The 24,305-nt window shown below is 49.3% G+C and overlaps 2 protein-coding genes across 10 annotated transcripts in view; one reads left to right on the forward strand and one right to left on the reverse strand.

Moving 5' to 3' along the window:
- Positions 1-1,434: 1,434 nt before the first annotated feature.
- ST3GAL2 (ST3 beta-galactoside alpha-2,3-sialyltransferase 2) lies at positions 1,435-4,252 on the forward strand. The gene is made up of 7 exons (XM_082319496.1): positions 1,435-1,674; positions 1,759-2,184; positions 2,322-2,515; positions 2,957-3,136; positions 3,335-3,380; positions 3,518-3,637; positions 3,975-4,252. The coding sequence occupies exons 2-7, from the start codon at positions 1,852-1,854 to the stop codon at positions 4,146-4,148; spliced, it is 1,047 nt and encodes a 348-aa protein (XP_082175622.1). The 5' UTR covers positions 1,435-1,674; positions 1,759-1,851; the 3' UTR covers positions 4,149-4,252.
- Positions 4,253-7,443: 3,191 nt separating this feature from the next.
- Positions 7,444-24,305, reverse strand: part of PDPR (pyruvate dehydrogenase phosphatase regulatory subunit) — a 28,592-nt gene continuing 11,730 nt past the window's right edge. For 7 of the 9 annotated variants that reach the window (XM_082319489.1, XM_082319491.1, XM_082319490.1 and 4 more), the window contains 9 exons: positions 22,709-22,833; positions 20,908-21,063; positions 20,672-20,805; positions 20,128-20,276; positions 18,678-18,790; positions 18,218-18,312; positions 17,478-17,567; positions 17,016-17,198; positions 7,614-16,043 (listed from right to left, as the gene is read on the reverse strand). In XM_082319489.1, coding sequence (XP_082175615.1) covers positions 15,639-16,043; positions 17,016-17,198; positions 17,478-17,567; positions 18,218-18,312; positions 18,678-18,790; positions 20,128-20,276; positions 20,672-20,805; positions 20,908-21,063; positions 22,709-22,833 — 1,450 coding nt within the window. In that variant the 3' untranslated portion in view covers positions 7,614-15,638. Of the gene's footprint in view, positions 7,529-7,613; positions 16,044-17,015; positions 17,199-17,477; positions 17,568-18,217; positions 18,313-18,677; positions 18,791-20,127; positions 20,277-20,671; positions 20,806-20,907; positions 21,064-22,708; positions 22,834-23,223; positions 23,646-24,305 lie in introns of those variants that run through there. The other 2 variants (XR_014228961.1, XM_082319494.1) reach the window with 2 other exon arrangements.

The raw sequence follows: 24,305 nt of genomic DNA on the forward strand, positions 1-24,305 counted from the left end.
TCCAGTGTTGTGCATCTGGGGGGGGGGGTTATAGCTTTTTAGTGGGTTTATCCCAAACTCCCTCAGATGCAAACCCTCCCTTTAACAACCACCCCTGCTTTTTTCCGCTGGCAGCAACCCAAGAAACTCACTGCAGTTGCTCACCGGCCGTGCATGTGCCGCGTAGGCGTATTAAAACCCCCCTGAGCTGGGGAAGAGACTTGGACAACGATCACGCCTGGGATGTGCACCCATTTTCTGGCTCTTTCTTTTAAAAGCTGTTGCCGCTTAGACAAATATTTGACAGCGGGTTAATGATTTGGGCAGGAGCCAGCCATGCCTGGCGGCGTGATGGGCTGGGGGGGGATTTTTTGGTCCATGCTTAGGTCTCCCCCATCCCAGCAAGGAACTTTTTGGGGGGCTTGGCAGCCTCCATCCCCAGTAAGAAAGCTGGTGTTTTCCGGAGGATGTTTTTTTGTAGGAAAGAGGAATCCCGGTGCCTGCCAGCTCCTAATTAGCACTGCCGGCCTCGGCGCTGGCCTAATTGGGGCCGGGGCTGAGCTGCAGAGATGATGCCGCTGCAGGGTTTGGCCTTAGGGGGTTCCTGCCCCAGCATCCCCCTCCCCAAAAAGCCCCAGGGGGTCACGTCTCCATCCCCCCCAGGGTGATGGATCCTGCCCCAGCTCAGCGGCTCTGTTAAAAGGGGATTTTCAGCCTTTTTTTTTTTTTTTTTTTTTGGCTGATGACTGGGGTCTGGCTTTGTTTCCCCCCAGCTTGGGGGGCTCGGCCACTCCTCCCGTCCCTCCCTGGGCGCAGGCGCCGGCACCTCTGCCCCGGCTATTTTTACCCGCCGGGATCACGAGTGAGCGGGTGACCTTCCCCGAGGGACGCTGCCACGCGGGGAGGGGACAGCCGCCAGCGTCGGTACCAGGGGCACCCGTCGGGCTGCAAAACGGCTGTTTCCTGGCTGTCTTGGCGGCGGTGGCAGCCAGTGAAGAGGGTTTTGGAGGGGCTGCTTGTGGCTTGATAGAGAAGAAGGATTGAGCTTACAGAAAGGAGCCGCTTGTTCAGCTCTGGAGGCGAGTTCATGGCTGAGCCTTTGTCTGGCAGAGATAGGGAGGGCACAGCCTGGGAGCTGCTGGGAGCTCCCCCGGCACCACTCGTGAGGAGTGGGCACGGACAGGCGATGCCGGCATCTCGGCTGTCTTTGCTTGTCCCCTTTGGGGACGGCTTGTGCCTCGCAGCCTCATGCTGGTGATGAGCTGGGTGGCATTTTGCAAAGCTCAATAGGGAATAGACAATCACACCACACACCCCCCTCAGCACCCTCCTCCTGCTCGGTGCAGGCCCACAGCTCTGCCCTGTGCATTGCCGTCCCTTAACCCGCTGTCCCCTCCTTCCCGCTCCAGGCCGGTATCGTCATGGCCGTGTTCCTGAGCCAGCGGTGGAGGGCAACATGCCAGCAGATCAGCTAAAGCCCAGGGACGATGAGCACCATTGCAACGAAGAGCCAGCCGGGGCCAGGACCTGGAGGAGCCGCTGAGGCGCGGTGCCGCGGCTGAGGTCGGTGTGCCAAGCTGTGCCGGACCCCCGTGCCACTGCAATCAGCAGCGGATGCTCTCTGCCCGGCCCGTGGAGCCGCCGGGGGCCCTCGCCACGGCTGGACCACGCGGATGGAAAGCTGCAGCCCGGCAGGTAGGAGCCGAACATGGCGGCTCATGGAGGGGCTCTGTGTCCCCCCGCCACCGTGGCAGTGATTTAAAGCTCTTGGTCCCGCAGGGAGCCTCGCTGGCTGGCTGACGCCATCCTGCGCCCTATGCCCGAGCCCTATGCCGGAACGGGCGCTCTCCCCGGCTCAGCTGCCCGCTGACCATGAAGTGCTCGTTGCGCTTCTGCTTTCTCTCGACCGCCTTCCTGCTCGTCTTCGTCATGTCCCTCCTCTTCACCTACTCCCACCACAGCATCGCCTACCTAGACCCTGGCGGGCTGGCCGGCATCCACCGGGTGAAGCTGGTACCCGGCTACGCCGGCATGCAGCGGCTCAGCAAGGGGGGGCCGTACCCCCGGGGCTGCGCCTGCCGCCGCTGCCCAGCCGAGGAGGCCGGGGCTGCCGACTGGTTTGACGGGCGCTATGACGGCACCATCTCCCCGGTGTGGACCAAGGAGAACATGGACCTGCCGCCCGACGTCCAGAGGTGGTGGATGGTGAGCGAGGGGATGGGTCTCCCCCACCATGTGTCCCCCAGCAGCATGCTCTGGCATGGGGGACACAGCTTTCTCCTCCACCCGTGAGGAGGGGGCTGCTGGCTGAATCTCCCCACCCTCCTTCTCCCACCCTGCAGATGCTGCAGCCCCAGTTCAAGTCCCACAACACCCATGAGGTCCTGAGCAAGCTCTTCCAGATCGTGCCGGGCGAGGATCCCTACCACTCCCGCGACCCGCGCCACTGCCGGCGCTGCGCCGTGGTTGGCAACTCGGGCAACCTGCGTGGCTCCGGTTACGGGCCGGAGATAGACGGGCACGACTTTGTCATGCGGTGAGGGCAGGGGACCGCTGCCAGGGGCACTCAGCGCCACGGGCAAGCACAGAGGCATGGGACGATGCTGGCAGCACCAGTGGGTGCTGAGCTCCCACTGTGCACCGCAGCGGCATCTCTTGGGGGTCTGCTGTGGGTCGGGAGATGCCAAGCGGGTTATCCCTGTGCCATATGCCACAGCCACAGCCTGGTCCCAGTTGCTCAGTCAAGGAGCCCATCGTGGGCCCCGCCAGGTGCTGGGATGGGTGGGAGCAGGTCCAGCCCTGCCGCCTCCCCAGGCCTGGCTGGGGAGACCCTCACCTCATCCCAGCACCCTGAGCATCAGCAGGCTGGGAAATGGCTTCACGGTGCCATTCAACAGCTGGTGGGGGACGTCCGTGTTGTCTGCAAGGGACAGGGTGGCTGGGAGAGCGAGTGCCACCTTCCCTGCTCTCTCCCCAGGATGAACCAGGCCCCCACGGTGGGTTTTGAGGGCGATGTGGGCGGTCGGACCACGCACCACTTCATGTACCCCGAGAGTGCCAAGAACCTGCCCGCCAACGTCAGCTTCGTGCTGGTGCCCTTCAAAACCCTGGACTTGCTCTGGATCGCCAGTGCCCTCTCCACCGGCCAGATCAGGTTGTAAGTACCTGGCAGGCACTGGCGACACTGGGCTGGCTGCTCGCCTGCCGCGGGGGCAGCTCCCCTGGGAGCAGTGGGGATTCATCGGTTCCTCCCTGCTGGAGCATCCCCTGGCGCTGGTCCCTTGGCAGCTCAGGCTGGGGTTGGGGGGCGCGGGACCCCCGGGAGCTCACCTGCTTCTCTGCTTTTTTTCCCCAGCACATACGCACCCGTGAAGCCTTTTCTGTGGGTGGACAAAGAAAAGGTAAGGGGGGGGTTTGTCCCAGTCGCTGCAGTGAGCACCTGTTTGGCCGTGGCCCTCATCACCCCATCTTCCTGGGGTGCTGACGCCGAAGGGAGCGTGGCCAGGGCTCTGGTACTGACCCCAGCCCGTCCTCCCAGGTGCAGATCTACAACCCTGCCTTCTTCAAGTACATCCACGACCGCTGGACAGAGCACCACGGGCGCTACCCCTCCACCGGCATGCTGGTGCTCTTCTTCGCCCTCCATGTCTGTGACGAGGTGGGTGATGGCTCCTCAGAGTCCTCCTCCAGGCTGTGGGGTCCCAGATGGGCTGTGGGGTCCTGGCTGGCATGGGATGGGTTTACTGGGATCCCGAACTTTGCAGGGTTAAGGAAGGAGGGGGCTTCCTTGGGTCCAACTGCAGCAGTTTCACTTGCTCCCATTGCCTAACACCACGGTGATGGGCACCTGTGAACAGTGGAAAGGGTGTGCAGGGGGATGTACGCCTTCGGCACGGTGCCAAATCCCCCTGGCAGCATGGCGAGTGCTTGTCCAAGGGGGTCCCCAGCCCGGCGGGGAGGTCAGGGCTGGCTCACCCCCCTCTTCCTCACCGCAGGTGAACGTCTTCGGCTTCGGCGCCGACAGCCGGGGCAACTGGCACCACTACTGGGAGAACAACCGCTACGCTGGGGAGTTCAGGAAGACGGGGGTGCACGATGCCGACTTCGAGGCGCACATCATCGACATGCTGGCCAAAACCAGCAAGATTGAGGTTTACCGGGGGAACTGAGGGCTGCGCCTCCTCCGGCTCCCCTGCGCCGGCCGGGTCCCGGCTGCCCGCGGGGGCAGAGGGCGAGGGCCGCCCTGGCAGCCTCGGGCGATGAGCGCCGGGTGGGCAGCGCGGCCCCGGGCCACCGATGGAGCTGCCCCCGGCAATATTTGGTGCCTCCAGCAGCCAATCAGGTTCAGAGCTAAAGGAGACTTTTTGCTTTTTTTAATAATTATTATTATTATTATTATTATTATTAAGAAACCCAGCTGAGAAAGGATTGTAAACACAATCAGCGACTGACTGGGCGGCAGGGGCATCCGCCTCCCATCTCTTTACAGTCAAACCAAATGCTGCTCTTTTTAAAACAAGACAAGGAAGAAAAAAAAAACAAAGAAAACAAAAAAAAACCACCACACAAATCCCAAAGCCGGGTGACTTTGGGAAGTGCCCGAGCATCGTGTCTGGGCTGAGGGAGACATGGCGGCCGAGCAACCTCGCCAGTGGAACCAGCTGCTTCTTTCTTTATTTTGATATTTTTTTTTTACCCGCCTGGGGCAGCCGCCACCATCACTTCCCCGGGGAAGGCTCCCGGCACACAGGCAGGTCTCAGCACAGCCGCAAGCACATGGACCCATGGCGGGGAGCCGGCAACTCCGGGGGAAGCTGCCCATCGCCGATGCTCCGCTGCAGGCTGGCGGCTGCCGGCACAGCCAGGCTGGGAGATGGAGAGGAACCCTGGCTTCGGGGCCGGGCATCCCCACTCCTCTACCTGAGGACTGAGGAAGGGTGTGACAGATTTTGGGGGTGACCAGGCAAAAGGCAGCTAAGAAACCCGCAGGAGCGGCAGCCTGGTCCCTCCGGCCGGGCTCCCTCGCAGGATCCTCAAGGGATGCGGGAGGCAGCAGCAGGTCCGGCCCCACCAGAGGGAAGGAGATGAGATTTCCCTTCACTTTTGGGCTGGGAAAAAACAGATTAGAGATAGCTTTAGTGGGTGAATGAACCGTGCTTTGGCTTTTGTGTTGCTATAAACAGCTCTGGTGAGAAGCTGAAATCCCAAAGTCTTTGCTCCGTTTGTAAGGGTGGGGCTTGGTTTACATCAGTCTGGTATAGCCGGTGCCCTCGGGATACCTGGGGCTTTAGGGGCTGGACAGGCTGCCCCGGGGCATGGGATGGGGAGATGCAGAAGGAAACTGCCTCCCCAGAGGTGTAATTAAAACCACTTTCTTCGGGTCAATCAGGCGGGTGGGTTTTTTTTTTTTAGGAGATGCTGGAAAGCTCAAGAAAAAGGCAATCACGGAAAAGGTCCCCCAGAGAGGGACCCTCCGCCTGTGCAGCCAGTGATGGCAGTGGGTGCCCAGCCCGATGGCAAAGCCCCGTGGTGTGAGACTGGGGCAGGGGCTGCGGGGCCGGAGCCCGGTGCGGGGAAGCCCTGCCTGCACCACCTGGTTGCAATAGTTATTTGAGGAACAATCACCATAGGGTTTTTTTGGGCTTTGAGTTTGGTTTTTTTTTTTACCCTTTTGTATCTGGCTTTTCTGTAGCAGCCTCTTACCTGTTTCTCTGCTTCGGTTTGGTTGTTTTTCAGGGTTTTCTTCTCCTTTTATTTTTTTTTTTTGAGGTTTATCTCTGCAATCATGAAACATGAGGGTTCAGGTTGCCTGGAGCAGGCACTGAGCATCCCCTGGGCTGGGACCTTCATCTTTTCTGTCCACAGGGCTTTAAAACCAAGTTTTGTGGCACGTTTTGGTAGAAGCAGTGCCGCCCCAGTGAGAACAGCCCACCCACCCGCAACCTGCGACTGCCAGGGCCAGCCCTGAACCCCGCTCCTCTCCCCGGGACATGGAGGCAGGTTATAGGGAACCCTGGTCTCCACCTTCCTAGGTTGTTTTTTTTTTTAGGGGAAGACAATTTAAAAAACAAACACAAAACCATGAACAACAACGAGTGCCTTGACTATCTCCTGTCGGCTATGCCAGGCTGTGCCTGCTCCCACACCAGCGGTAGGGGCTTGGCCGATTTATCTGGCAGTCGCACCTGCTTCCCTCCTGGCGCCGGGCTGGATCTCAGCTGGGAAGTGCTGCTGGGGGAGACAGGGATGCAGCCACGCCACCACGCTGGTGGCCGGGGAGGCCCAGTCCAGTGTGATGAGGCTGGACCCACTCCTGTCCCGGCTGAGCAGGGCCAGGCCAGACAATCACGGGGCCAGCAGAGACGCCAGGTACCAAACCCCGGTTGGTACCAAACCCACCGGCAGCACAGTGCCGGCATCCGGCAAAGGGCGCGCTCATGTTTCCTTGCTGCCCTGACAGTATTTTTTTGGCTAATTTCCCCCCCCCTTTTTTTTTAATTATTATTATTTTTTATTTAAGCTGTCCCGCTAGGACTCGCGACCACTTCTGTTTCTCTGGCAGAGCGGCCGCCGGCCACAGGCACGAGGAGCACACTGCACGCCCGGCGGGGAGGGGGCCGCGGTCGCGGCGCCGACGAGCACCACTGTACTGTACATAGAGGAGATGTAGGCAGAGGCTACGGGCAGGGGACAGGCAGGGAGGAGGTGCCCAGGCTTGCCCACCTGGCAGAGGTAGTCTTCATCACGCGGTGCCTGATGGAGCACCCATCGCCTCCCGCCCCGCCGGGAGAGGGAGAGGCCAGTGCTCTGACCTAGGGCTAGGAGCAGGCAGGTAGCTTCGCCCATAGCCTCTGTGTACATGGGTACTTCTGCACACAACTGTCTTAAAACAACTTTTTTTTTTTTTTAAAAAGTCAATAAAAACCATGCATCGGAACTGCTCTGTGTTTTCCTTCGGGTAGCCCTGCCCGCTATGCCTGCGCCCGCACCCAAGCCCAGGTGTTGGTGGGGTCGGGAGAGGGAAAGGGAGGGTTTGTGGGGCCAGGGAGGATCCTCTCCTCTCCCTCTTCCTCTCCTCTCCCTCTCCTCCTCCTCTCCTTCTCCCCTTCCTCTGCTCTCCATTTGGGCTACAGCTGGGCCGGCTGTGATTAACACCCGTCCACTGGAGCAGGAGCTGAGCCCGGCCCCGCGCTGGCCTGGTTGCCCAGCAGCAGAGCCCCGACACAGCCCCCGCGGCCAGGGCCTGCCGTTAGGTGATGGCTCTGCTCACCCAGACCCCGTGTCCGTGTCTGATACAGCCCTCCTGGCCATCCTCGGGTCCCACACGGCCCTGAGCCCCTGCACGGGCACAGGGAAGGAGACGGACAAACTCTTGGAGGACGTAATTCTGAGAGGAGGCGCAGGTGCAGGTGCAGGCAGGGGAAGCGACTTTCCCTGGGGTGACCCAGCAGAGCCAGGGCGTGCTCCAGCTCCCAGTGCCAAAGGCTGGACCCTGCAACAGGCCCGGCGTCCCTGCAGGATCCATCCAGATGACCAGGGGATCTGGATCCTGAAAGACACACAAGGCTCTTGCATAACAAATCATCAAATTCGGGAGTAGTTAAAACGCCTCTTTATTAATATACAAACCTAGCAACATTTAAGCCAACCAATACATTAAATGAAATAAAGCACGATATAAATACAGCATACATAACAACATGGCCTCAGTGGAGAGCAGCAAACTCACCCCGACTTGTGCGCTTGGGAACAACTGTCCGTGTCCTCCGCCACGCGGTCTAGCAATCAGAGCAGCTTTGTGTCCCCTAAACCCCTTTGAATCCGAAACCGGCAGAGGCGAGACCACTGCTCCTCTCCAAGGCAGACCACCCGGCACAAGGTTTTACAGTTTAACATTTCTACAACCCCAGATCTCAAAGGGATTTTTTAATCCCCCCACGCTGCAGAGATGATGTGTTGGCGTCTGCTTGCCGAGACCCTGCGAGGGGAGAGGGCGATGGCTGTAGTGGACGGGAAACCACGCTACTGAAGTTGCTCCTTGCTCTGTCCCACCTCACCTACATCCACTGCACAACATTCACAAGCATAAGGCACTAGAAAAATGTTTTTAAGGGTTCAAACTTCAGTTGTTCTTAAAATTTCGGCAGTAGCACACTTCAGAAGTCCTCCCAGCCCTTTAAAATCTGGTCTCGGGAGATTGATAAAAGCATGATGGGGCTTTGAACAAGTAAACTGCTGCACCTGATAACCAGGAGCAATGGTGGAGAAGGGACGTACTGGTGCAGTTCACAAGATGGCAGTCTCTGCTCGGGACACCTGCACCGGATACCTGTCCAAGAAGCGGGGAGCCCTTCTCCCACAGAGCTCGGGTCTCCCGTAAAACTGGCGACAGCGGGAGCTGTCACGTGTGCACAGCTGGGAACAGAGCAGAGAGTGGCAGAAAGCAAGCATGTTGTCTCAGGAGCAGCAGCACCAAGTTGATTTGGGCCAAAAAGGGTTTTCCCCAGCTTTTCCCGAAGCTGCAGGAAACTTTACTATCAGTCAGCTGCCTGGCAGGCGGTCTGGAAACAACTGTGCTCCCAGCACAGGCATGCTCCTTCCTCCCAAGCGCAGCCTGGGTCGCTTCTCTGGCAGAAGCGCCTATCAAGCAGGGAGGTGCCCTGCCGCAGGCCTGACCACGAGGTGCAGGAGAACCAGTCAGCAACTCCAGGGACATCAACCTGCCTCCAGTTATACTGGAAGAAAGGCGTAAGCGAAACCTGTCCCACTACGAGAAAAGTAGGGAAAATTATTTGTAGCGTGGAAGAAATCTCAGCGGTGCCACGGTGACAGGCAAGAGCGCAGGACTTTTCTCCGTGCCTACAGAATGGATCATGCCCTAGTTGGGATGGCTGACAACTCCCAAGTATCTGCTCTGCTCGTAGCAGGTGTTGAGCATCCCTGCGGGAAGATCAGCTGTTACCAGCATTGACAACAATAAATATTAATGTGAACACCTTTCTCCAGTGCCTCTTTCATTATAATTTACCAATCCTCTTCACGGAGATACCTTATTCCGAACAGGCGATACCTCTTAACAAAGTAAATCAGCATAGCGTGCCATACCTGCAAAGCAGCGCTTTGTTTTGTGCTGTAACTCAGAAGCCAGCCTGACATTGGGAATCTAGCAGAGCTTTGAGACAAATGGGAGATGAGAAGTCTCAGAGCTATCTCAACAAACATTACAGGAAGCAGAAAATCCCCTCCGCTCCCGCTTCTCCTGACTCCTGCCTGCAAACGTCAGCTGGTACAGCCGGGAAGCATTCAAGCAGAGAATTTTGTTTCCTTTAATGCAACGAGACACTCACAAACGAGACACTCTGCACCAGCCCAGGCTTCTTTCTTTAAAGAAAGAATAAAATCCATTATAGCATGAGTGATATACCAAATAAATTCATTTCTGGGGAAAAAAAAGGGAAGGTATCAGCACAGACAGCTGTACAGGCATGGGGGCTCCCAGCTCATTTAGTTTAGCTCGATACAAATTCCAGCCTCAGACCAGCAGCATACTGCAACAGCAGCGTCCACCATCCCCAGTGCTTGCTCAAAAATATCTGCCGACGTCTGTGGCTGCTCTGTACACCCGGCACACAGCTCTCCAGGAAGAAAATCAAATGGCAGGCACAATCAGTGCCCAAACGCCTCACCTAAAGCTTTAAGGCATTTACAAATATTTAAAGTTTTTCCTCCCTCAAATGCAAAGACTGCTCTTGCCAAGGGCTAGAAGCATGCTACAATCATAATGCTTAAGGAAAGTTTAAAGTGCAAAGAAAATTTTCAAATGTTTTTTAGAGACAGCATGAAGTCACCTGATGACATTAACTCCTCCTTCCCCAAGCCCTGTTCCCTGACTGAATGGTTGGTTTTTAATAAAAACCCAAACAATCAGTTAAGGAAAAGGTAGTTTAAAACAGAAAAGCATCCCCACATGGGCAGAAATTAACCTGACCAAGTATTATAATAAAATCATTTGGGAAGACAAATCTGAAGGTTGTGAACGTTTTGCTGGACATTATCAGCAGCTAAGCGTTCTGTTTGAAATCAGAATGACTCCTGCCCTTGCAAGCAACTTCCCCCCCCCCGGAAACTACCTTGTTTCTATAGATTTCTTTCCAAAATGTAACCATTTTGGTTGCAGCGTGCTGGAAGGACAAGGTTAGCCCCAGCATGCCGATGTCAGTGCTGTACCTTTGCAGCTAGATACTGCTTGCAAGCAGGTGCCAGAGAGAGACAAGTGTTTGCAGCAACCTGGTGCGCACGCTCCCCACCTCTTCCGTGCAGCACGGTTTCCTTCATCAGAACAAGAAATGATAGAGGGAAACCTGTGTTGGAAAGCGAGCGCCACCTCTGCTCTCGCTTCCTCGATAACTCCGTCCCGATTCTGTCCAGAGCCGTTGCTATGGCTCAGCGCGTGTCCAGCACTGAGGCTGCAGAGGAAGATGCTCCCTGAGCTGGGAATCAGGGCTGATCATTTCTCCAAGGCTGGGCTTAAGTGGTTGAGTAATGGGCAAAGGATCAAACTGCTATCACACCTCTCCTTCCACCTCAGCTCAGCTGCTCTGCCATCCCCTTGCCTGTTTTTATTTCGCCGTGCCTCGCTCTCTGATGGGCAAAGGGAACTAATATGCTCAGCTGCCTGAGGAAGGAGACTGAGAAGTATTAAGGAGAGCGGGAAAACCCTGGCACAGGGAGAGGGAGAGTTAAACGATACAATATACAGCGGCCACAAACCTGCCCGAGGCTTCGGATGTTGGTATCTGCACCAACTGAAAGCTGAGGAGCTTAAATCAATGCAGAGAGACAGATGTAGAGCCAACCTGGCCCAGACGACGAAGCACATGGTGGAACCAGAAGAGGAACCTTGCGCACAAGAGGTCCTACAGCAGCACAGGCTGGAGGTGTTGCAGGAAAAGCAACAAGATTGGTGGCACCTTGAATGCAACAACAAAAAGGAGGAATCCGGGCTTACAACAAGACTTGGGAGATGCAGTGCAAGTTTCACATAGCTTCCCCTCCTTGCCACAAAATAAGAAGAAACTGTCCAACAAGGCACATCAAATCTGGACACTGGAGTCAGCACAGAGAAAATAAGAAGAAACTAAGTCTGGCGAAGACAGATGTGAAAATCACTATAACACACCCTTCTGAAACACAAAACATCATTCTTAAATAGACTGATTTAATTTTATCCTCAGACCATTAAATATGAACAATAAAGTACCTCTTCTCTAACACCAATTTTACTCAAGCCTTTCAGTACTCACTCAAGGACTAACAAAACACGAGAAGTTAGGAAAGGACGCAACAAGTGTAAGACAACATAAATACCTCTGGAGAAATCACTTAATGGAAGAGGCTGCCACACAGGTTCCCTACACTACAGACGACACTGGGGCAAGCAAGCTCTTCCAGCGTACAGGAATGCTGTACATGTAGATGAATTCACCACTGCCACGCTAGCAAACCCACTCAGATGTTGTCTTCTGGGGCAAGAAAAAACAAGCCTACACGTGCCAAGTGCACGCCACCCACAGTGGCGTATCCCCCACAGGCCATGCTCTCCTTAACATTTGTCACTGATGTGTAATAAGTTTATTCTAAAATGGGTTATGCTCAACCTATAATATTTTATCCAAAAAGAGAAATTATTTTCTCATACTAAACTCCAGCTAGCTTCCCTTCAAGTGTTTCTCTTGCAAAGGTGCCTGCATGAACAAAATCTACAGGACTGTTCCCATTCTGGACAGCAAGACTCAGAGAACTGATGACAGCCTTGCAACTGCTACGCACGAGGTGCACGGGGCAGAACTGCTGCTGCTGCGTCAGCACAGAACGAGGCCGTTACCCCTCTCGCTGCAGAGGAGCGGGATGCTGTTTCAGTATTTCCCATCCAACATTCATAGTCTTACCATGCAGAATGAGAACAAACCGCCTTTCTCAGCAGGCAGCATTTTAAGGCATTTTTAAGGATGAGAATCGTGATGTATAATTTTACAGTTCACGTTATTTAACACCTTAGATGCTGACTGTGGCATAGCAGCTTCCAAGATCCAATTTCTAATTTTCTACTTTGAAGTGTACTGAAGGTGGTAACTCTTGAACTGATTTTGTTCTTTTATTAGGCACTCTACTTTTAGTCATCAGATAAAGTGATTAGAGTCTTACATCACCGTTTTAATACCTCTGGAAGAAAACATGACACTAGAAGGACCTTCCTCGGTCTCGGTATCTAGCACTATTTTAAAACATGCTATCCAGTTGTCCCCTTGACGGGTATTCAAGCTGGTGAAGGCAAACTATTGTTTAACATTATAAGGTTAAAAATAGGTGCCAGAAATTAAATCGACTAAGCTTGAACAGGAGCCAGAGACTACAGGTTTGGATATGAAACAAGAATCAGAATTCAAGCAGGGAAAGCCAGAGTAGGCGTTAATGAGCTGCAAGACTGACAATTATCAGACCACCTATCTCTAAGTCTCAAACAGCAAACGTAACGTTACAGAAAACGTTGCTATGTCTATTGGCATGATGGAAAATTATTTCCACTCTCTATTTTTGGTACTGAAAAGTCAATAGATCTAGACATAAAATAAACCTAAGCAGACATAATGACAAAAGTAGCTCATAAAACACAATTTTATTGTCAGAACTGCTGTGGGAAGAGACACCGGTATCAAAAGTTGTCAGAGGAAGTAACGGGCACCTATAAATTAGGCAAAAGAAAAAATAATCACAAGGAGGAATATAATCTGGCTGCAACTTAAATGATACTTCAGGAATGAGTGGTTGGTAGAGGACTGCATGCTGGTAACTTTCCAGTTTGGTCTTAACTAGTTCTAACTCTGCAGAGAACAAACTGAATGGTTCGAGCTAAAATTTCTCTTCAGGAGTTGCATTAAGTACTTTAGCTCACCTCAGCTGTATACTTTGTTTTGTCCTGAAGAAGTATTATGCCTCACCAGTGATGACAAATGGCCAACAAACTCTAATCGGAAGGGCTCTCTAAGACAAATCCTGAGGATCACGTATAAAACACTTTGTTTGGTCGAACGCCTGTTTCCCTGGATAAGGAAGGCACAGCAACATCCCATAAAACCAATGGAGGGACAACAGGATGGAGAAGTATTTTTGAGCGACCTGGTGCACTACTCCCAGGTGGCAGGCTGGTAGAGCAGAGGTCCTCCTTGGTACACACATCCAGCACGGGAATAGTGGGATTGCAGTAACCCTCTGTGTGGGAAAGACATGCAAGAAGCGACCTGCTATTAGATGACTTATGAACCTTTCATTTAAGCAATTAATCCTGATACACCAGGCAAAATTTTCATTCACAGAGCAATAATAGGGGAATTTGGAATAAATTACAATCTCCACCTTCAACAGCCATGCAGGGTAATCTCAGCTGAGAGATCCCGAAAAGCTGTCCTACTATGGTCACTACGTTTCAGAGACTGGGGAATTTTTGCATGTCAATTTGAAAGTAAGTTTGAAATCCCTGAAGAGGTCACACACTACAAAGGAATTCACCACTCACAAAGGAGAGCATGCTTGAAGAAGTGACATCTATGTTCAACCTATACACCACATGCTCAAATCCTTAATTCTCTTACAACCCTTTCCTGACTCTCCTAGGTTTCACAGCTTCTCTATCACCCTGGATGGGGGAGCTTGCTCTGACAACCTGCTTTGAGGTGTAAAGGTTTTGGACTTTCATCTTTGCTGCCTTAGGGCCATCTAACTACTTTTGCATGCTGAGAACATCTGGATCATGAACTGGCAGACCAAAGACTCAACCAAAGGCATGACCTGAAGCAACTAAAACAGCAGAAAGCAAACTTAAAAAACCAACCAGGCAAGGTTTTGAGCTCATATTTGCACTACTGATGCTTGCCATTTAACTGGAAAAGAAAGTGCCCAAAAAAGGTTCTAGATCATAAAGAAAATGTTCATGATGGCTGACAGGGCAGACATCAGTGCAAGGTTGTGTTTGAGCTCCAGACAGAACGAGGCTGGAGCAGAAAGACTGTGAGGAGTACGCGGGTGGGAGAGGCAGGGAAAACAGAGAAAACGTTTAACAGATCTTTTTCAAGTAAATAAAGAGAATCTTTGCTTTTGATTGTGCTCACAATGGGAAGAAGAAAAAGAAGATGTAAATGTGTGCAATCCAATTCAGCATCCCCCCACTTCTTTACCATTTACCACCAGTGTTTGATTCAGCACATCTTGACACTTGAAGAAGGGGTGAATCCCAGCTGCACTGTCTGAAGCATCTGTATGAGGAGCATGATGGCAAAGAGCTTTGCTGAAGGAAAGCAATTTGTAATCCCACTGCCACACTCCCTATGCTCCCTCTATTCAATCCCTTCAGCTGAGGTACTGCCAAGACAGAGAAGTAAGAAGTGCAACAGATCTGAGGAGAAAAACAGAAGACAACTTCTCGAGTCCAGCAGCAGCTGCTGGGATGCTTCCTCACCACCAGAAGAAAACCCAGCATTTCTTGCAGTACTGCCAGCGCCACAGGTGAGACAAATGCTGGGTCTTTTCCTCTAATTTCAAAATAACCACGGGCAGCTAAAAACACAAGATGTTGTCCCCTCCTGCTGCTCAAGTTCCCCAAACCAACACAAGTTTTACATGAAACTTGTGTTCACTGCATGAACCGTGCCAGACGAGCTTGACTGAGTCACATAATCAAACAGAAGTGAAAGAAAATCTCCAGATTGTATACTGTGCAGCTGAAACAGAAGCAGCATTTCAACACTATTAACATTAAACAGTAAGATCTGTCCTTGTTAGAAATCAGTATTTTTGCTAATGAAAAAAAACCCAAACAAATCCCATTCCTTTATAGAAGTGAAACACACATGTTGATCTGCAATTATATTTATAGAAGGCCATTTAGTTTTAGTGACCCCACGCAAAAAATCCAGTCCCAGCAACAACCAACTTACCAGCACTACTGTCATCTCAATGATCTCATGATTAAATCTACTTGACTCCCTGTTAGGGAAAAAAAATGGTGGACAAAGGAGGGCAGTGACAGGCTGGACTATACCAAAACCTGTCTCTTGGCTGCTGCTCACACAACGCTATGTCTCGTGCCAGTGAGGTAGCTGATCGTTCTATTGCTGTGTGCATCGACGCACTGACCCCTCTACAACGTGAGACGCGGAAGGCAGTGTGAAGTCACAGCGTTCATCTGAACTACAGGCAGCAAATACCTGCTGTCCCATGCCTTACGCTGGAGGAGAGGGGAAGGGCGTAGTCCTCAGGGGTTCACCCAAACCCTTCCCATCACCATAAGGCTACGGCCTCTGGTGGGGTTCGCTCCTATGCAGGCTTCCCATGGACGTCGGGATGCATGCTCAGCACTGCGCTTCATCCACTGGGGCACAGGGGAGCCTGGCAAGCAAAGGGTTGAAGGAAGGAGACAGACAGGATTGAGAAAGTTTGAGAATTAACAGTTTTAAAATATACAAAATGTAACACACTGGAAAAAGTTTAAAAGTTGCAAGACAAGAAAGGAAAAGAAAGAAATATATGGGGTGGGGAGAAAGGACTGTAAGATGGTGGAAGAAGACTCCAGCTTGGGAAAAGGAGCAGGTCAGGTCTAGTCAGCACTACTCCCTTTGGTAGCCACTCAGTTCCACCTCATCCTTACGGCGACGGTGCGTGAAGAGGGAGCTGAAGGGGTAAAGCTTGGCTTTGGCCTGGAAGCGCTGCCCAGCAATGTCGATCTCATACTCGCCCTGGTTGATGAAGTCAGTTGTTACCACCAGCTCTTCTCCCGTCTTCTCGTCAAAGTGCTGCACAAAGCCGAGGCAGACGTGGCGCTCCAGAGTGTAGCTGTAGGCACTGCTGGTGGTCTTGCCCACGTAGCGGCCATTCCGGAAAATGGGCTCCCCCCACCAGGGCCAGAGGTCCGTATCTGTGTCATGGTCCTCAAGAATGAACATGATAAAGCGCTTGTACACACCGTTCTGCTTCTGTTCCAACAGTGCCTCCTGGCCAACAAACTGCATTCCCTGTGGAGAAAAGGAAGCATCAGATGGTGAAAGGAACATGAACTGTAGCAGCTGCTGAGTTTCAGCAGACAAGCTTACTGACACAAGGTGAATTTGCGCTTGGAACTCATGCCCTATCAAGACAGGCTGCTTCTACAGGCAAGAAGCCCAGCTCAGACAGAAGCTTTCCTGTCATGTTTGTTTTTCCAGATGTTAAAAGACACAAAATATTTGTGAGGTGGGTCTTTAAAAAATTCATTCGAATTTTAACTGTAGTGAAAACACGCCACCATTCTAGTTTTTGCCATTTTTCTGGTTCCAGAAGTCTACCATGTTTTATAAACCAGAGGGAAACAGTAACAACATATGAAATTTTTGTCCCTAATCACTACATTCCCTTCTCTGAATTATTTGATACGAGCATTTCTTTTGGCTTGTGCTAAGATGTGAGAAAGAAGGCAACAAGCAAGGGACAGAGATGGCACCTGCCACCACAACAAGCAGGATACAACTCTATGCTGTTCTATGTTTTAATAAAAATTAAGAATTCCCCTGTTTTAGTGAAAATAGAGAACACCTCTTCTTGGCACCTATCCTCATATTTAACTTCATTAAATGCCACTTGGTGCACAGCCTGGCTTTTGCTTCATCAGACTGGGAAGACAGCTGGGAAAACATGAACTCTGAGCACCTGTAAGGTACACAGCACCCTCACTATATTGAGCACTGCACACATGAGCAACACAGGATGCTACACAGATCACTAGGAATGCTGCCCAGGAAGGAGGAAGACAGAATATTTTAGATATTTTTAGCACCTTTATGAAGTACAAGAATATAGGTTATCGTTACGCACTGCACACAGCTCCATCAAAAAACTGATGTATCTACCCACTTGGATGGCAGTCTTTTCCGTTCCGTACTGCTCTCCCACCCACCCCTGTGGCAACAGCAGACCCCGCTGCGGGAGGTGATTTCAGTTTTCCACTGCACCTTTTCCAGCTTGACCTGGAACTCGCGTCCACACTCCATAGGAGTGGTAAAGGCATCCAGATCCTGGCCCCAGAATGCAAAGAACTTCTCAATGCGCAGGCTGCGGAGCGCGTAATAACCGGCGTTCCGAATCCCATACTTCTGTCCCATGTTCATCACCTCGTTGTACACATGAAGGGCATACTGCAAAGGAAGGGTGAAACGCAGAGCTGCAGACAAACATCAGGAGAGAGCAACAGCATCTGACACACCACCATAGATGTTACTGTGCCCTGCCTCTGGAGCACGAGGTCTGCCCAACTGGAATGCTATACAAAGCAGGGAAACTCCCCCTGGTGCCTGCAGGCAGCTTTCCCATGGTACAGACCAGACATTTCATTACCCTGAGTCAACTTGGAAAGTGTTTCTGATTATGCATGCAACCAACTCTTTTAATTAGCTAAGGCTACAGTGTACTCTTACCTCTATGGGGATATAAAGCATGAATCCAGGTTCTCCTGTGTGAGTGATACTCATGACACGGATGCCATTAGCATAGCCCACGCTCATCTCCTGCAGAATCAGAGGGGGTGAAATCATCCAAACTGGAACACAGCACAGAGATCCAGAAGGAGCACAATGCATAACGCAAACCACACTGCCCTGCCTTCTCCCCTTCCTCACTGCAGTTCACCACCGGCACATACTTGCGAAGAATTTAAATTTAAAAATTCAAATAGTATATCCACATTATCCAGACTTCTTAATCATTTCATGACACTTGGCAATAAGCCTTGGAACTAGGTCAGGAAAGGCTTGTATTCTAGATACAAGACAGAAGCTGAATGGCAGCTATCTGCTCAGCCTTTTAACGTGACAGGAGACAATGACTCCTGAGTTACCGATCCCAGCTGCCCCTCTGAGTGACAGCTTCATAATTGATTATATGAAATATGCCAAGATATCAAACGGCACCAAGCCTACAGTGAGTGGAATATTGAAAACAAATCCGTATTCACCTATATATTTAGCAAGCAGAACCCAAAGAGAAATAGTTAAAGTGAGCCTAGTGAGTACATTAACAACCTAGCTCAGTAATGGCAGTAAATCTGTATGTAAATCTAAATTCCCCTCTAACTACCCAAAACATAATTCTTCCCCTCCTTCCACACATGCTTAGAAAAACCTAGCAAGGTGAGGAGGAAGGAAGCACAGTCACTCACCTTGCAAAAGAGAGAGGGAAAGTGTTCTGGAGTTATCGGGGCATAAGACAACTCTGACAAGACATCCACAGCACGGGGGCCGATCAGATTGAGAGCTAAAGAGGGGAAGATGAGGGTATTAGGATGAGACTGGAGAGGTCTTGCCCAGTGTCTAACTTGCGTATACGCATGCCCCAATTTCTAAAGTCTAATGTTTATTGAACTAATAGGTACATTTACACCTAAGAACGGAGGAAAGAGTCATTAAACTCCCTCTCCCAACAGTCCACAGGAAAGGAAAGCTTCTGCCAGCTCATGGCTTGCTAGAAGAAAGTCTCTGAATTGCCATTTTCATCCAACCATTTGGAAAGGAGACCCAGCCACCACTTTAGACACCTTAAACAATTAGCTGGCATACAGCACAAGACACCGTTTGTGATTTCAGGCTGTATAAGGAAGTCTGCTTTCAGTGATTTCTTACCCGTGTACTTCCAGGTCACATCCTCCATGGTCAGGTTGCTGTCATCGGGCAAGCGGTTCTTCAGCCAGGCCCAGCAATGGACTTGTTGGTCAGTAGGGGAAATCATGAAGAAGCTGGAACAGAAAAATTGAAACCAAGAAACAATGAATGGACAGCCACAAGACGATTCAGTTCATTCTTTGTCCACGAACTACTGGAGCCATTCAGCAGCTTCCAAGCTAACAGGAGACCAAAACAAGCTGGTTTGCAAAAACCACAGCTAGTCTCTGGATCAACGCCATCACATCTGTCACGATGAGAAACCCCAGCCTTCCAGCGTTAGCAGTAGTCTGGTGACAAGAAGTGACTAGAAGGGGAACACAGGCAGTTCCACAGAAAGTTCACAGGGTATCTCAAAAGTCACAATCATTTTGCAGAGGGTATTCACAGCTCTTCACCACCAGTGATTCTGTCTGCTCTGACAGTCAGAAGAGTGCTTGGTTCACACAGCAATTTCTTGTTTCAGCAAAAGTCTTTTCACACACAATGGTGGTTATTATTAACAGTTTCCAAAAACAGAACTCCACTTGATACGTGAAAATGAGCTACTTGTTGTGTAAGTCTCTTTCATACAAACTGTGAGTTAAAGTACATTATTGACAGAGATAACATCTGCAGAAATGACTAGGCAAGGAGGAAAGCTACTGGTTTCACACAGAGAAGGACAATACTTCTAAGCAATACATGAATGCAGACAGAATAGGAAGAGAAAGAAAAGCTGTTTCTAATTGAAAGAGCAGCAAAGAATGCTTTCACACCAATACAGTGAAAGCATGCATAGAAAACGGTCCAGGGAAATAAAACCAACATTCAGCTGGGACATGCCCATGAAGAAGTTTTTAAAAATGAGAAGATTTTTTTATTAAATGCCAAAGAGAGCCCAAACTGTTGAGTCTAAGGATGAGAACCTGTGATCATGTCAGTTTGCACCAGAAAGCACAAAAAAGAACCATGAGAGACTGCAGAGCTGAGAATTAGAGTACCCATACTGCAATGAAAGCTGAAATAATCAAAAAGTAGTATTTTCAGCATGCAATTCCAATGAGGAGGTTGGCCAGGAGCCAATGAGGAACTGTTTGGTTTGCACTTTGAATGATTACCTAAATTAATAAACTCTAATGAGTGCTGAAAACAATTTGTCTTTCAATTGAGAAATTAAACATCTGAAGACCTAACGTTTTGTAGAAATCTGTGTTCATCTGTAGTCCCAGAAAAAGCATATTTTCCCCAATATTGGTAAATTCAGGAGCTCCCTCTCATTTGGGTTACTGAATTAGGAACATAAGTGGAGAATCAAGACTTGACATTTTTCTTTACAGAGAGGGGAAAAAGTTTATCATCTCCATTAAGAGGTTCTTAAAGGCGCTAAGACCCAAAGGGGGATGGATAAAGATGCTGTCTGCATACCCACCTGCGTTTGCTCAATCGTGCTATGCTGCAGTCATTCTCATAACCTCCTTTCTCATTAAGCATGCCTGTATGCACAACATGCCCAACTGGCACATCCAGGTCATTTGAGAAGAGGTACTGCAGACTCTCCAGGGCCTGGTCTCCTGTGGACTACACGAATTGAAAGGGAGAGAAAAGTCAGACAAGCTGCCTGAGCAGTACAAATCCACTGGGGCAGTTTAAGATCACATCTATGTCCTGGCCCAAATTCTTTCAATTCGTAATGATAGTGACACTGATGTCTCAAGCGTAATAGGATACAATGGTGACATAGTGCCAGAGGTCAAATTCTATTTATAGACTAGGCTGGTATTTCTATAAACTGGACCGTCAACAAACAAAAAGCAATCTATGCTAAATATTGTGGTACAACCTGAATTTGGTCATACAGCTTGACTTCCTCTATTTATCCTCAATAGGACACACTGAATTTTGCAAAAGCAGTCAATAATAAACTAAAGGCCACCTTTACCAGGCTGATGCTTTGTCACTTCCTAGGTACTTACGCTTATTTCAAACTTGGTAAAAGATGACATGTCAATGACACAAACCGCTTCCTTACAGCACTTGACTTCGGAACCCACAATATCAAACCAGTCTGGTTTGTAAAAGGTTTTGCTCTGATCCAAATCCAGCAGATCTAATGCAAAGAAGAATCAAAGGGACAATTCGTAAACTGGATGAACTAAGATCTTACATAGACCAATAGGGATGCACTAGGCAGAGGAAAATATGATCTCACCTTTCCCAGGTGGGACAAAATACTTGACTCTCTCAAATCCATGCTTCTCCATCCATCTAGCTCCCTGTGCATCCAGACGGTCATACAGTGGTGAAGTACGCAGCTGCCTGCCAGTCTGGAAGTCCCAACGGGGAACTTTCAGATCACACAGGAGGGCTGCAATGGTCACAAAGATCCATTATTAGGCAAAGTGATTGTTTTTATCTAATATTTTCTTCCAGATTATCAATAAACATACTTACTAATATCTGAACCATCAATGAAATTCCCTCAAAACAGTTCTGACCTTCCTTTTCCATTTTTGGAAATTGGCAAATCTGTTTTGATCCATTTGTATCTACTCAAAATCAGAGTAACAGTATTTGCACAGAATGCCCATATTTATAGATATTTACGGTCTCATGACAATACTGTCAAGGTAACAAAAACTCTCTATTTTTCATGAAGTCATGTTGACTAGCATTAATTACAGCTGATTCTTCCCTGACAGTGAACTACATCAGACACTTACCGTTTTGACAATACTAATGCTGGGGTAGGCAGCCCACGGCTACCAAGGATCATCTAATTCACCTTCTTAAAATATTGGCAGCTCAGCCTTTTCTAATTATTGAAGCTTTTCCAAATGGCTCCTATACCTTTTCAGCCAATACAGAATATTCTCATTTAGAGAACAAGTCACCCTAATAAATGTTTAGCATCCTCCCTGGTTACCAGTCAGAAGTAATAACTCAAGGACGCTTAAATACTTCTTTATAAATGTTAAGTTTCTATGTAGGTCATAAACTGCTTAAAATTAAAGATAAGCTGAATATTTCTTACTGAATACTTCTACTGGTTTTGCCTCATAACTAATGATTTAATGATTTTATTGGCATTATCAGGTACTGGTAGTCCTGAAAGAGTGGATAGAGGAAGAATAGATTAGAATGGGAACATAACATCACAGAAATTGAATACAGTACTTATGTTGTAAAAACCAGAGTGATTCTGTAGCTATCAGAATCAAGATTTGTACTGGAAAGAGTATAAAGTGATTTTTCTGGGAGGAAGGTCAAAACATAAGGTTTTTATTTCCTGGATATAGCAGGGCTAAGAGGTTTACCCAACTTCTCTGCTTTCACCCAAACACATGTTTTTAGTTTAGACTTGGTATTCAAATAATCGTTCCTGTTTTGCAACTTGTGGAACACTTCATACTTCTGTTTGAAACTTGTGAAGAAGTTGCCCACATTATCTCAGGACAGATAATCAGACAATAGGAGGAAATGAAGTATGGCTTTACACAGGAACAATGACATCTCAAATCTATTCTGCAAGGTATTCATAGCAAACTTTGACAGGAGAAAGCAGAATGTGTCTACGAAGACTTCCTGAATGATGTGAGATAACTGGATCACATAATCCTAAGTTGGAAGTGACGGTATTTCTACACTGTAACGATGTGCAAAGAATATCAATGTTTGAGACAGCGTATTATTCCCAGTTAAGACCTTGGTACTGTTTTATTAGGCTGGAGTCCTACAAAGATATGCACTAATTTCCCCATACCAAAGGCAAAGCACAGAAATAGGAGAGAGCACGGCACCAACAGCATTCCTTTAAGAAAAGCCAGTAAGAACACTGCTAACACAAAAAAACCCCACCCTCTTTCTTTTCTCCTGGGAAGAGGCTGTATTGCCACAAAGGAGGACAGGAAGAAGGAAAATGGTTCTCAGAGGGATGACAGAGGAGAGACAGTGCAGCAAAGAGGAAAATCTTGGACATCCTGGCCAGCGCTAAATGCAGAGACCTCACTTACGCATTACTTCCATCACACGGTGACGGAGGAAAGTGCGACTGCTCTGAAGGGCACCAAAACGCTTCAAATCCAGAGGCCAGACGTTTTCTGATGGATACCCGTTTACCATCCACTCTGCCAGGTACCTGATGGAAAAAGTAAAGAAAGACTGAGATATTGGCCAATGTCTTAAGGGAAAGAGTCTAGCTTTGAAGTCAGAAGCAAGGCAATTTGGACATGAGAATTTCTTGCAGTAGGGACAGAGAAGAGAGCTAACATGGTATTCTAAATACTAGCAGAATCTGGAAGGTTTCCCTTTATAAAACCCATCCACCAGATTTCCAAATTACTGATTTCCCATTAGGATGAAACACACAGGGCAGCAGGAAGTTAAGGACAGGTGGTAAACGAAGCCAGAGCCTGGAGAGGTAGCCTGGCTGACACTGTGTCAAGTCCTTGGGCTACGCTACAAAAGGAGGTGCCGAGTACATTTAGGTTGGAGTTAGGAGGCTGACTGCTTTGTCATTTTTCAGTACCTGGTGTAGGCTCAGCCACAAACCATCAGTGACAGCATTCATTTCAGCATGAGGTGCCAGCCAAGTTATGTTTAGCTACACTTCTAGCAGTGAAGGAGGAAGGCATGCTCCAGAGCTAAAGGACAAAGGCAGCTCAGACCAAAGCAGAGCAGAAGGATCTGTTCACAGTCAGTAAACAGAAAAACAAAGGGGTTTGAGACTGATCATTCAAAGTTACATTGGCAAGCTAAGCTGCTTATCTTGAGGCTGTAGCAACAAATGGACAAATAGTGCTTTTACCTTCAGAAACTATTTTGATTCTTAGAGAACCTCACTGCAAAGATTCTCTGTATTTTATATGACAAAGAAAAAAAATCATGAGTTGCTTCGCTGGTGAGTTAAATTATTAGACAACGGACAGAAACTAGTGGAGACAAACGCAGATACTAACACCTGCCATGAAAAATGAGCAGCTTGTTAAAAAGGCTGTATGGCAGAAGGAATGCTGCGTTGCCAAAACCAAATGGCAATCAGAGGGAGTGATGATCATTATGCAAGCAACCTTGCTGCTGGGATCACACTTATATGCCTGTCAAAGTATTTGCATTAACACAGGAACTGGATTTTACTGGGAAACAAACTACATCCCTAGCTCACTAGCAGAAGACAGTTTTTACCAGTACTGGCAGCGCTGGCATCACATATGTGGTGCTTCATCTGCATCAGATTCATTCTGCATTCAGAGAAATTAACTGTTGTGTCAACTTGAATGATCTAAGGGCTTCAGTCAAATAATAAATTAAAGGGGATCATGCAGTACAGAAGATGAGGGAATACATGCTTTGCTAAGCTTTTATCTCTTCCTAGTAGATAAAAAAATCGGACCAGTTAGCTCTAAGGAAGCTTACTTGATCCCCAGCAGGGATCACTGAGATGTGATGCCTGAGAAGAAGTGTGCCGGACAGGAGGAGAGTCCAACACAGGTTTGGAATACACAGAGGAGAACACAATCAGAACATGGCAACTGCTCCTCGCCTTCGCTCAAGTTGGAAACAAAAGAGGAGTCTTTGTCAGAGAGGGGGTGACAAATACTGACCAGAACA

Source organism: Platalea leucorodia (genome assembly GCF_965183815.1).
Source record: "Platalea leucorodia genome assembly, chromosome: 8".
Taxonomy (NCBI): domain Eukaryota; kingdom Metazoa; phylum Chordata; class Aves; order Pelecaniformes; family Threskiornithidae; genus Platalea; species Platalea leucorodia.